This window comes from Oncorhynchus kisutch, linkage group LG13 (assembly GCF_002021735.2).
Source record: "Oncorhynchus kisutch isolate 150728-3 linkage group LG13, Okis_V2, whole genome shotgun sequence".
Classification (NCBI taxonomy): domain Eukaryota; kingdom Metazoa; phylum Chordata; class Actinopteri; order Salmoniformes; family Salmonidae; genus Oncorhynchus; species Oncorhynchus kisutch.
Genome location: NC_034186.2, coordinates 71119942 through 71133639, shown reverse-complemented (window position 1 = coordinate 71133639; position 13698 = coordinate 71119942). Strand labels below are relative to the sequence as shown.

General features: G+C 45.7%; 1 protein-coding gene across 4 annotated transcripts in view; it reads left to right on the top strand.

Moving 5' to 3' along the window:
• The window catches only part of arhgef1 (Rho guanine nucleotide exchange factor (GEF) 1), a 52597-nt gene that overhangs the window by 32446 nt on the left and 6453 nt on the right, over nt 1-13698 (top strand). For 2 of the 4 annotated variants that reach the window (XM_031787111.1, XM_031787110.1), the window contains 13 exons: nt 723-734; nt 2033-2185; nt 6250-6446; nt 6596-6742; nt 8602-8681; nt 8871-9111; nt 9194-9294; nt 9386-9460; nt 9579-9654; nt 9928-10095; nt 10582-10669; nt 10846-10965; nt 11243-11304. In XM_031787111.1, coding sequence (XP_031642971.1) covers nt 723-734; nt 2033-2185; nt 6250-6446; nt 6596-6742; nt 8602-8681; nt 8871-9111; nt 9194-9294; nt 9386-9460; nt 9579-9654; nt 9928-10095; nt 10582-10669; nt 10846-10965; nt 11243-11304 — 1520 coding nt within the window. The remainder of the gene's footprint in view (nt 1-722; nt 735-2032; nt 2186-6249; nt 6447-6595; nt 6743-8601; nt 8682-8870; nt 9112-9193; nt 9295-9385; nt 9461-9578; nt 9655-9927; nt 10096-10581; nt 10670-10845; nt 10966-11242; nt 11305-13698) is intronic. The other 2 variants (XM_031787113.1, XM_031787112.1) reach the window with 1 other exon arrangement.

Sequence of the window (13698 nt, the reverse complement as noted above, 5' to 3'; positions counted from 1 at the left end):
TTTACCTGTTCTCCACTTTCTCTCTGTGTCCATCATTTTTCATGTTTGTTTGCTCCTCTTCCAAAGCACCACTGCTGTCTCCTTGTTTGTGCGATGCTGACTCTGCTCAGTTATTCAGAGCAAGTTAAGTGTATAATAGTTAACATTGTACTGTAGTATGTCATCTTGTCTGTGTGTCTGCAGGCTAGACTCAAGTACCAGAGCTGGGGAAAGCTGGTATAACGTTGTTATGTTGTCTGAGGTTGTACGTCTGTCTGATTTGGGCATTCATTGTGCTATATTTGATTTGTACAGCATTGTATCTCTACAGGCTTAAGTTCATTAAGTTGACTTTTACTGTGCTTCAGTCGTGCGGTCCAGCTTTAGATTTGTCTGTTGTCGGCTTTATCCCAGTCCTACTGTAGGTCAAGCAGTGAGGTCTGGTTCGCTTTCATGTCTGTTGCTTGCAGAAGGCATCAGTGTGTGTGGTTCTATAGGGTTCCGCTATGTTCTGTTGTCCAGTCTTCACAGGGCTTCATGTAGTACCATGTTCAGGACAGCAGACGTCTTGTGTTTGTGGGCGTGCTTTGCTTTCTGTGGTTTTACAGTGCGTTCAGTGCTGCTAGGCTCTGTCCGTGTGCTGCAGCGGTTGATGGGGAGAGTTGGAGGTTTGTAGAAAGGGGGTGTGTTACTGTTGAATGGTTGTGGTGGTTATGTAACTGTCCTGTCCCGTGTTTTTACAGACGCAAGACAAGGTGGGTTTCTACTTCTCTGCGACAGGGATACGGACACGCACTGGGCCTCATATTGATAACACACAGTCCATCCTGCATTACTGCGCACACACACACACACACACACACACACACACACACACACACACTGCATGGCTAAGTATTGTTTATCCTGTACCTTGGACTGACGTGAGTGGGCTGTGATGTTAGAGAATAATAGTCTTTGTGTGTGTGTGAGATTGGAGGGTTGATAAGCCCAATTGATTGCCATTTAACACTGCGTAATTGAAAGGCCTTGGTACACAGACACACTGAGATGTTACTAAGGACCGCTTTCTTAACTAATAGTGTTGAGGTAGATGGGCTTCCAATGTGTTTCTAATAGGGCTAGTCATTAAGCAGTAACCCAGGACTGTGTGGAGTGTCTCTGCTTCCAATGTGTTTCTAATAGGGCTAGTCATTAAGCAGTAACCCAGGACTGTGTGGAGTGTCTCTGCTTCCAATGTGTTTCTAATAGGGCTAGTCATTAAGCAGTAACCCAGGACTGTGTGGAGTGTCTCTGCTTCCAATGTGTTTCTAATAGGGCTAGTCATTAAGCAGTAACCCAGGACTGTGTGGAGTGTCTCTGCTTCCAATGTGTTTCTAATAGGGCTAGTCATTAAGCAGTAACCCAGGACTGTGTGGAGTGTCTCTGCTTCCAATGTGTTTCTAATAGGGCTAGTCATTAAGCAGTAACCCAGGACTGTGTGGAGTGTCTCTGCTTCCAATGTGTTTCTAATAGGGCTAGTCATTAAGCAGTAACCCAGGACTGTGTGGAGTGTCTCTGCTTCCAATGTGTTTCTAATAGGGCTAGTCATTAAGCAGTAACCCAGGACTGTGTGGAGTGTCTCTGCTTCCAATGTGTTTCTAATAGGGCTAGTCATTAAGCAGTAACCCAGGACTGTGTGGAGTGTCTCTATGCTCCTGAGTCTAACCATCCATTCTCTGTCACATCTCTTGTGTGCTTTTCTTTTGATCCTCTACATTCCTTTGACATCACATTGACTTCCTCTGTAATGGTTCTCCTGCTTGGATCCACATTATCCTAATATCTCCCCTGTCTTTGTTGTTCCACTCCGTACTCTTTGGTTTGGTCTTTTGGACCATTTTCTTGTGGTTCCTGTACTCCTCACTCTGTCTGTCTCTCTACTTCCTCCCCTGCCTTCCTCCTTATACTACCATCCTCCTTGTATTTTTCCCACCCACTGGCCCTCCTCTCGCTCTCCTCTCTCCCTTCGATGTACTCTCCCCCTCCCTCCCCTCCCTCCCTCCCTCCCCAGGCGTGTGGGACGCAGTGAGAGTGCTCGTGTGGACAGACATTCCTCCCGTCGCCGTGGCTCCTCCCGGGCCAAACAGTCGCGTTCCCGTAGCGACGTGGACCTGCAAGCCGCCGCCACGGCAGCACACTCCTCCCCGACCTCTCCCCATCCCTCGTAAGGCGGACCCCCTATCCCCCCTTCTCTCATGGGTCGAGAGAGGAGCACAGCCACAGACTGACATAGTCACAGGCAAACTGACAGACTATACTAAATGAAAGACAGACTGACTGACTATAGTAACTGATGGACAGGCAGACTGACTGATTATAGTAACTGATGGACAGGCAGACTGACTGATTATAGTAACTGATGGACAGGCAGACTGACTGATTATAGTAACTGATGGACAGGCTGACTGACTGACTATAGTAACTGATGGACAGGCTGATAGACTGACTGATTATAGTAACTGATGGACAGGCTGACTGACTGACTGACTATAGTAACTGATGGACAGACTATAGTAACTGATGGACAGGCTGACTGACTGACTGATTATAGTAACTGGTGGACAGGCTGATAGACTGACTGATTATAGTAACTGATGGACAGGCTGATAGACTGACTGATTATAGTAACTGATGGACAGGCTGACTGACTGACTATAGTAACTGATGGACAGGCTGACTGACTGACTGACTGACTGACGATAGTAACTGATGGACAGGCTGACTGACTAGTAACTGATGGACAGGCTGACTGACTGACTATAGTAACTGATGGACAGGCTGACTGACTATAGTACCTGATGGACAGGCTGACTGACTGACTGACTAGTAACTGATGGACAGGCTGACTGACTGACTATAGTAACTGATGGACAGACTGACTATAGTAACTGATGGACAGACTGACTGACTATAGTAACTGATGGACAGGCTGACTGACTATAGTAACTGATGGACAGGCTGACTGACTGACTATAGTAACTGATGGACAGGCTGACTGACTGACTATAGTAACTGATGGACAGGCTGACTGACTGACTATAGTAACTGATAGACAGGCTGACTGACTGACTATAGTAACTGATGGACAGACTGACTGACTATAGTAACTGATGGACAGACTGACTGACTATAGTAACTGATGGACAGGCTGACTGACTGACTATAGTAACTGATGGACAGGTTGACTGACTGATTATATTAACTGATGGACAGGCTGACTGACTGACTATAGTAACTGATGGACAGGCTGACTGACTATAGTAACTGATGGACAGGCTGACTGACTGACTATAGTAACTGATGGACAGGCTGACTGACTATAGTAACTGATGGACAGGCTGACTGACTGACTATAGTAACTGATGGACAGGTTGACTGACTGATTATAGTAACTGATGGACAGGCTGACTGACTGATTATAGTAACTGATGGACAGGCTGACTGACTGATTATAGTAACTGATGGACAGGCTGACTGACTGACTATAGTAACTGATGGACAGGCTGACTGACTGACTATAGTAACTGATGGACAGGCTGACTGACTGACTATAGTAACTGATGGACAGGCTGACTGACTGACTGACTATAGTAACTGATGGACAGGCTGACTGACTGACTATAGTAACTGATGGACAGGCTGACTGACTGACTGACTATAGTAACTGATGGACAGGCTGACTGACTGACTGACTATCGTAACTGATGGACAGGCTGACTGACTGACTATAGTAACTGATGGACAGGCTGATAGACTGACTGATTATAGTAACTGATGGACATGCTGACTGACTGACTGATTATAGTAACTGATGGACAGGCTGACTGACTAGAGTAACTGATGGACAGACTGCCTGACTGACTATAGTAACTGATGGACAGGCTGACTGACTGACTGACTGATTATAGTAACTGGTGGACAGGCTGATAGACTGACTGATTATAGTAACTGATGGACAGGCTGATAGACTGACTGATTATAGTAACTGATGGACAGGCTGACTGACTGACTGACTGACTATAGTAACTGATGGACAGGCTGACTGACTGACTGACTGACGATAGTAACTGATGGACAGGCTGACTGACTGACTAGTAACTGATGGACAGGCTGACTGACTGACTATAGTAACTGATGGACAGGCTGACTGACTATAGTACCTAATGGACAGGCTGACTGACTGACTGACTAGTAACTGATGGACAGGCTGACTGACTGACTATAGTAACTGATGGACAGACTGACTATAGTAACTGATGGACAGACTGACTGACTATAGTAACTGATGGACAGACTGACTGACTATAGTAACTGATGGACAGGCTGACTGACTATAGTAACTGATGGACAGACTGACTGACTATAGTAACTGATGGACAGGCTGACTGACTGACTATAGTAACTGATGGACAGGCTGACTGACTGACTATAGTAACTGATGGACAGGCTGACTGACTGACTATAGTAACTGATAGACAGGCTGACTGACTATAGTAACTGATGGACAAACTGACTGACTATAGTAACTGATGGACAGACTGACTGACTATGGTAACTGATGGACAGGCTGACTGACTATAGTAACTGATGGACAGGCTGACTGACTGACTAGTAACTGATGGACAGGCTGACTGATTGACTATAGTAACTGATGGACAGGCTGACTGACTGACTGACTATAGTAACTGATGGACAGGCTGACTGACTGACTGACTATAGTAACTGATGGACAGGCTGACTGACTGACTGACTATAGTAACTGATGGACAGGCTGACTGACTGACTATAGTAACTGATGGACAGGCTGACTGACTGACTGACTATGGTAACTGATGGACAGACTGACTGACTATAGTAACTGATGGACAGGCTGACTGACTATAGTAACTGATGGACAGGCTGACTGACTGACTATAGTAACTGATGGACAGGTTGACTGACTGATTATAGTAACTGATGGACAGGCTGACTGACTATAGTAACTGATGGACAGGCTGACTGACTGACTATAGTAACTGATGGACAGGCTGACTGACTGACTATAGTAACTGATGGACAGGCTGACTGACTATAGTAACTGATGGACAGGCTGACTGACTATAGTAACTGATGGACAGGCTGACTGACTGATTATAGTAACTGATGGATGGGCTGACTGACTTACTATACTAAATGATAGACAGGCTGACTGACTATAGTAACTGATGGACAGGCTGACTGACTGATTATAGTAACTGATGGACGGGCTGACTGACTGACTATAGTAACTGATGGACAGGCTGACTGACTGACTATAGTAACTGATGGACAGGCTGACTGACTGACTATAGTAACTGATGGACAGGTTGACTGACTGATTATAGTAACTGATGGACAGGCTGACTGACTGATTATAGTAACTGATGGACAGGCTGACTGACTGATTATAGTAACTGATGGACAGGCTGACTGACTGACTATAGTAACTGATGGACAGGCTGACTGACTGACTATAGTAACTGATGGACAGGCTGACTGACTGACTATAGTAACTGATGGACAGGCTGACTGACTGACTATAGTAACTGATGGACAGGCTGACTGACTATAGTAACTGATGGACAGGCTGACTGACTATAGTAACTGATGGACAGGCTGACTGACTGATTATAGTAACTGATGGATGGGCTGACTGACTTACTATACTAAATGATAGACAGGCTGACTGACTATAGTAACTGATGGACAGGCTGACTGACTGATTATAGTAACTGATGGACGGGCTGACTGACTTACTAGTAACTGATGGACAGGCTGATAGATTCACTGACATTACTGATCAACTAACTTTGCTTTTTCTGACTGTCTGATGTCTGACTGTAAGACAGAAAGGCTGAGAGAGAGTGAATGGAAGCTTCTTCCACTGTGTCCCCAGCAGCTTCATTAAGACAGGAAGAGATCCATGCTGAGTGACACAGCTTGACTGGAGGACGAGGGTCAGAGCTGGAGTTATTTTCTTAGTCAGGGCTACAGTACTAACTGTAACTACGTGTAATGTTAGTGCTATGTGTGGATTATGTAGACTTTGAACCAGCCAATAGTGTAATGTCCCAATCCAAATACTTCTCAACCCAAGCAGGTTTTTCTAGCTTCGCGTTAGATTATTTTGATATTATCGCCCATACCCTTTATCCCCATACCCTTATACCTCCCCCACTCCTCCTCCCCTGTCCTCCTCTCTTCTATCAGTGTTGATGAAGGGGTGTTACTGCCCGAGGGTGTGCTCCCAGGCCTTTCCCTCTCTGGCCCCACCCCCCAGCAGGAGGAACAGGACCCTCGCCTCCTGGAGCTGGAGCAGGACCCACCCAACTGGAGAGAACACACCCCCCCAGACACGCTCAAAGACCTCAGCAAGAAGGAGACCAAGCGGCAGGAGGTCATCAACGGTGAGGAGGGACTGGGGGAGGGGTGGGGGATGGAGGGATCCAGCCAACGGAGGAGGAAGTAAACTACTTGCCGTGTAAGAATGAGCTGCTGCTCATCTGACGCAAAATATTGTGAATTAATTGTCACTAGAGTAATCTCTCTCTCTCAGAGTTGTTTGCGACGGAGCACGCCCACGTGCGCATGCTGAGTGTTCTGCAGACAGTGTTCTGGAAGCCTCTGGAGAGAGAGGAACTCATGACCGCCACAGAGCTGGCCACCATCTTCCCCAGCCTGGACGAGATCATAGACATGCACTGTGAGTACGGTTCCACCACTGCTTGACCGTAGTATCACCATAACCCCCGCTACAGTACAACCACATGACCAATGTACTGCCACTGGACGACCGTAACCCCCGCTACAGTACAACCACATGACCAATGTACTGCCACCGTAACCCCCGCCACAGTACAACCACATGACCAATGTACTGCCACAGGACGACCGTAACCCCCGCTACAGTACAACCACATGACCAATGTACTGCCACTGGAACGACCGTAACCCCAACTACAGTACGACCGTAACCCCCTCTACAGTACAACCACATGACCAATGTACTGCCACTGTAACCCCAACTACAGTACGACCGTAACCCCCGCTACAGTACAACCACATGACCAATGTACTGCCACCGTAACCCCAACTACAGTACGACCGTAACCCCCGCTACAGTACAACCACATGACCAATGTACTGCCACTGTAACCCCAACTACAGTACGACCGTAACCCCCGCTACAGTACAACCACATGACCAATGTACTGCCACTGTAACCCCAACTACAGTATGACCGTAACCCCCGCTACAGTACAACCACATGACCAATGTACTGCCACCGTAACCCCCTCTACAGTACAACCACATGACCAATGTACTGCCACTGTAACCCCAACTACAGTACGACCACATGACCAATGTACTGCCACTGGACGACCGTAACCCCAACTACAGTACGACCGTAACCCCCGCTACAGTACAACCACATGACCAATGTACTGCCACCGTAACCCCAACTACAGTACGACCGTAACCCCCGCTACAGTACAACCACATGACCAATGTACTGCCACTGTAACCCCAACTACAGTAAGACCGTAACCCCCGCTACAGTACAACCACATGACCAATGTACTGCCACCGTAACCCCAACTACAGTACGACCGTAACCCCAACTACAGTACGACCGTAACCCCCGCTACAGTACAACCACATGACCAATGTACTGCCACTGTAACCCCAACTACAGTATGACCGTAACCCCCGCTACAGTACAACCACATGACCAATGTACTGCCACTGGACGACCGTAACCCCAACTACAGTACGACCGTAACCCCCGCTACAGTACAACCACATGACCAATGTACTGCCACTGTAACCCCAACTACAGTACGACCGTAACCCCCGCTACAGTACAACCACATGACCAATGTACTGCCACTGTAACCCCAACTACAGTACAACCACACTTACACGACATGACTGCCACTGCATGGCTGTGACCGTTACCCGACAACAGCACTTCTACAGTTCTGATACTGGCTGAATTCAGTCTGACCAATGTAAATTGTTGGCAAGACCTCACGATATGATGTTACCATGATACTTAGGTTCTGATATGATCTGTATTGCAATTCTCACAATTCTTTATGTATTGCGGTTCGATTCTGTAATTGTATTGCAATTCCATGTTCCAAACATACTGTATTGCTCACCATATGTCTCCTGCAGGAGGACAAGAGAGCCATGAGAACAAGTTTTGATCGATCATGGAAATAAATGTGCTGAAAACAAATTGTCTCCTTATTTAAAAAGAAGATGGAGAACAAGCTATGATGGGAAAATACAAGCTATGATGGGAAAATACTGGACCTTTGGTGCAACTACTGCACAAATAATATTGCGATACTGTCAAAATGATACCGGCATATCTTCCAAAATGATATCCTGATATTTAAATGTTTTGATATTTATCCCTCGTCACTAGTAAATGAACCCTTGTGTAACTTTAACTCAACCATAAATTGACCTCAGTCTGACCATAATAACCCAACCATGGACAGACTGTCTACCCCAGTCCAACCGCTGTGTTCCCTGTGTGTTTCTGTGCAGATGCTTTCTACGAGCACCTGAAGAAGCTGCGTCAGCACAATTTCATCGTCAAGGCCATCGGAACCACGTTACTCAATAGGGTAAGGAACAGGTCACCTTCCACCACTCCCCTGTCTGTGCCCCTCACCCCCTCTCTCTGTGCCCCTCACCCCCTCTCTCTGTGCCCCTCAGCCTAACCCCCTCATCCCATATATGAAGTGGATACTTAGGGAAATGGATCCCTAAAGAAAGCTTTTAATCTCTCCCTCTCACTTTCTCTCTCTGTCTAGTTTGGAGGGACGGAGGGTGAGTGGTTTCAGAAGCTGACGTCTAGGTTCTGTAGTCACCAGACGTGGGCCCTGGAACAGCTGAAGATGAGACAGAAGAAAGACCCTCGTTTCAACTCCTTCATACTGGAGGCAGAGAGTAGGCCTCAGTGTCGTAGGCTGCAGCTGAAGGACATCATCCCCACTGAGATGCAGAGGCTCACCAAATACCCCCTACTGCTGGAAAACATTGCCAAGTGCACAGGTCTGTGTGTGTCCTTCCCTGTTCTCATTCAGATAAACAGAGAGTGTGTGTGTTGTGACATGTGTTGTGTGTATTCCTGTAGAGGACACCTTGGAGAAGGAGAGTATTCAGCAGAGTGCAGAGTGCTGTAGGAAGATCCTCAACCACGTCAACGAGGAGGTCAAACAGATGGAGAACCTGCTGGTGAGACACACACACACACTACTATTACAACTGCTACTACAACAACAAGTGTCTGAGGTAAAGTATAAATTATTTCTCTCTCTCCCTCCAGACCCTGAAAGACTACCAGCGCAGGCTGGACACCTCAGGACTCAAACCCAGTAACGAGCTGTACCTGGAGTACAAGGTGACTGACAATAGTGAGGGGTTCTTGTAGTGTGGTCCAGTGCTCTTCATGCTATCCTTTCTACAGTTGTCCCGTTCTCTCATTCTTTATCAGTCTCTATTGTTCTCTTCTCTCTCAGTACCTTGACCTGGCCCAGAGAAGGATGATCTATGAGGGGCCTCTGACCTGGAGAGTGACCAAGGAGAAAACATTAGGTGCACTATCAACTCTACAAACATTAGTTTGTTTTAATGTATGAACCAATTGTCTGATTTCATTTTACACAAACCCAAGCTGTTGTTCATCTGCTGTTCACTTCCTGCCCCACTCTCCTCCTCCTCTCCTCCTCCTCTCCACCCTGTTCCTGCCCCACTTTCCTCCTCCTCTCCTCTCCACCCTGTTCCTGCCCCACTCTCCTCCTCCTCTCCTCTCCACCCTGTTCCTGCCCCACTCTCCTCCTCTCCACCCTGTTCCTGTCCCCCTCTCAGAAGTGCAGTGTGTGTTGCTGGGGGATCTGTTGGTGCTGTTACAGAAGCAGGATGATAAGATGGTGTTGAAGTGTCAGAGTAAGAGTAACATCGCTGTTCAGGAGGGAAAGCAGATGCTCAGCCCTATCATCAAACTAGACTCTGCCTTCCTCCGAGAGGTGGCCACAGGTGATACACGCACATCTTTAAATACTTCATTTGAATGCACAAATCACATTACAGTCCAGAAGGATTCAAACATTTCAAAGATTCACAGATACATGGACACACGTAGTGTCAAAGCACCTTCTCCACACAGCTAGGCTGTCCATGATTGCCGAGAAAGAGCAGTACCTTGCTAGCTGCTTTGCCTTTTTCCCTATGCAGTCCTGCAATCTGATGACCATGCACTATTAGCCTATGTACACGGTCAAAAGCTGTTCAGGCATGACTCAAGAGGCTGGTATTTCAGAAACTTGACAGCACAGGGTCTGATCCATGTAAGAGTCAAAAGAGCAACCCAAAAGAGCATGTCTCCGGCCTCCCCCCACAACAACAACACCTGCCATATTTGCTATTCAAGAAAACACATCATCAACATGGAGACGCACACACACACAAACACCTTGCAGGAATATGTCATCTCAATCCCCCTCTCTTCTGTCCCTCTGTCAGACCGTAAGGCCTTCTACGTGATCTTCACCTGGGACAGCGGGGCTCAGATCTACGAACTGGTGGCGCAATCTGTCGGGGAGAGGAAGAAGTGAGTGTGGGAGAGAAGGGTTTGGGAAGAGGAGAGGAGGAGAGAAGGGGAGGGAAGATGGAGAAGTGAGTGTGGGAGAGGAGAGAGGTTTATGGGGAGGAAGGAGGAGAGGTGGAAGATATGAAGATAAAGACGAAACACCAACTGTAGTGGTGATGTGGCTTTGTTGTGTGAAGCTGGACAGATGTGATCAAGATGGCAGTAGATGAGCTGAAGAAGACAGGACCTCCATCTGACCTGAAGAGAGGAAACAGCATCTTAACTGGAGGAGGAGGAAACCCATACAGCCCCACCACGTGAGTCAACACAGCTCTGAGTGTGCACTGTTATAAGCCAGTCCTCTGAGCACTGATCACATTTCACATTTTAGCCATTAAGCAGACGCTCTTATCCAGAGTGACTTAATGGAGCAATTAGGATTAAGCGCCTTGCTCAAGGGTACATCGACATATTTTTCACGTAGTCGGTGTGAAGATTCAAACCAGCGACCTTTCGGGTTTCTGGCCCAGCGCTCTTAACCGCTAGCCTACCTGCCGCCGATCACATTTCTTTCTCGCTTTCTCTTTCTTTCAGGTTTCCTCAACCCCCTCTCAGCCCCACTGAAAATGGAGGAGTCTTGTTGAAAAATAGCATTGGTGAGAACAGACAGCAAAGCAACTCTTTCAAGCCATTGAGCTTCTAGATGTTGATAATGTCATTGTTAATGGTGTTATTACTGTTTATTTTCGTTTTTCCTGTTACTGCATTACTACCAAGACTGCTTCTGTGTTTTTACTGTGGCTGCATTACTACCAAGACTGCTTCTGTGTTTTTACTGTGGCTGCATTACTACCAAGACTGTTACTGTGTTATTACTGTTACTGTGTTACTACCAAGACTGTTACTGTGTTTTTACTGCGTTACTACCAAGACTGTTACTGTGTTACTACCAAGACTGTTACTGTGTTACTACCAAGACTGTTACTGTGTTTTTACTGTTACTGCCAAGCCTGTTACTGTGTTACTACCAAGAATGTTACTGTGTTACTACCAAGACTGTTACTGTGTTACTACCAAGACTGTTACTGTGTTACTACCAAGCCTGCTACTGTGTTACTACCAAGCCTGTTACTGTGTTACTACCAAGCCTGTTACTGTGTTACTACCAAGCCTGTTGCTGTGTTACTACCAAGACTGTTGCTGTGTTTTTACTGTTACTACTACCAAGACTGTTACTGTGTTACTACCAAGCCTGTTACTGTGTTACTACCAAGACTGTTGCTGTGTTTTTACTGTTGCTGTGTTTTTACTGTTGCTGTGTTTTTACTGTTACTGTGTTTTTACTGTTACTGTGTTTTTACTGTTACTGTGTTTTTACTGTTACTGTGTTTTTACTGTTACTGTGTTTTTACTGTTACTGTGTTTTTACTGTTACTACCAAGACTGTTACTGTGTTACTACCAAGACTGTTGCTGTGTTTTTACTGTTACTGTGTTACTACCAAGACTGTTACTGTGTTTTTACTGTTATTACCAAGACTGTTACTGTGTTACTACCAAGACTGTTGCTGTGTTTTTACTGTTACTGTGTTACTACCAAGACTGTTACTGTGTTTTTACTGTTACTACCAAGACTGTTACTGCATTACTACCAAGACTGTTACTGTGTTACTACCAAGCCTGTTACTGTGTTAGTGCCAAGACTGTTAATGCGTTACTACCAAGCCTGTTACTGTGTTACTACCAAGACTGTTGCTGTGTTTTTACTGTTACTGCATTACTACCAAGACTGTTACTGCATTACTACCAAGACTGTTACTGTGTTTTTACTGTTACTACCAAGACTGTTACTACGTTACTACCAAGCCTGTTACTGTGTTACTACCAATACTGTTGCTGTATTTTTACTGTTACTGCATTACTACCAAGACTGTTACTGCATTACTACCAAGACTGTTACTGTGTTTTTACTGTTACTACCAAGACTGTTACTACGTTACTACCAAGCCTGTTACTGTGTTACTACCAAGACTGTTGCTGTATTTTTACTGTTACTGCATTACTACCAAGACTGTTGCTGTATTTTTACTGTTACTGCATTACTACCAAGACTGTTGCTGTATTTTTACTGTTACTGCATTACTACCAAGACTGTAACTGTGTTTTTACTGTTACTGCGAAGACTGTTACTGTGTTACTACCAAGCCTGTTACTGCATTACTACCAAGACTGTTACTGTGTTACTACCAAGACTGTTGCTGTGTTTTTACTGTTACTGCATTACTACCAAGACTGTTACTGTGTTTTTACTGTTACTACCAAGCCTGTTGCTGTGTTACTACCAAGCCTGTTACTGTGTTACTACCAAGCCTGTTACTGTGTTACTACCAAGCCTGTTACTGTGTTTTTACTGTTACTGCGTTACTACCAAGACTGTTACTGCGTTACTACCAAGCCTGTTACTGCGTTACTACCAAGACTGTTACTGCGTTACTACCAAGCCTGTTACTGTGTTACTACCAAGACTGTTGCTGTGTTTTTACTGTTACTGTGTTACTACCAAGACTGTTACTGTGTTTTTACTGTTACTACCAAGACTGTTACTGCGTTACTACCAAGCCTGTTACTGTGTTACTACCAAGACTGTTGCTGTGTTTTTACTGTTACTGCGTTACTACCAAGACTGTTACTGTGTTACTACCAATACTGTTACTGTGTTAGTGCCAATACTGTTGCTGTTACTGCATTACTACCAAGACTGTTACTGTGTTACTACCAAGACTGTTGCTGTGTTTTTACTGTTACTGCATTACTACCAAGACTGTTACTGTGTTTTTACTGTTACTACCAAGACTGTTACTGTGTTACTACCAATACTGTTGCTGTTACTGCATTACTACCAAGACTGTTACTGTGTTACTACCAAGACTGTTGCTGTGTTTTTACTGTTACTGCATTACTACCAAGACTGTTACTGTGTTTTTACTGTTACTACCAAGACTGTTACTGTGTTACTACCAAGACTGTTACTGTGTTACTACCAAGACTGTT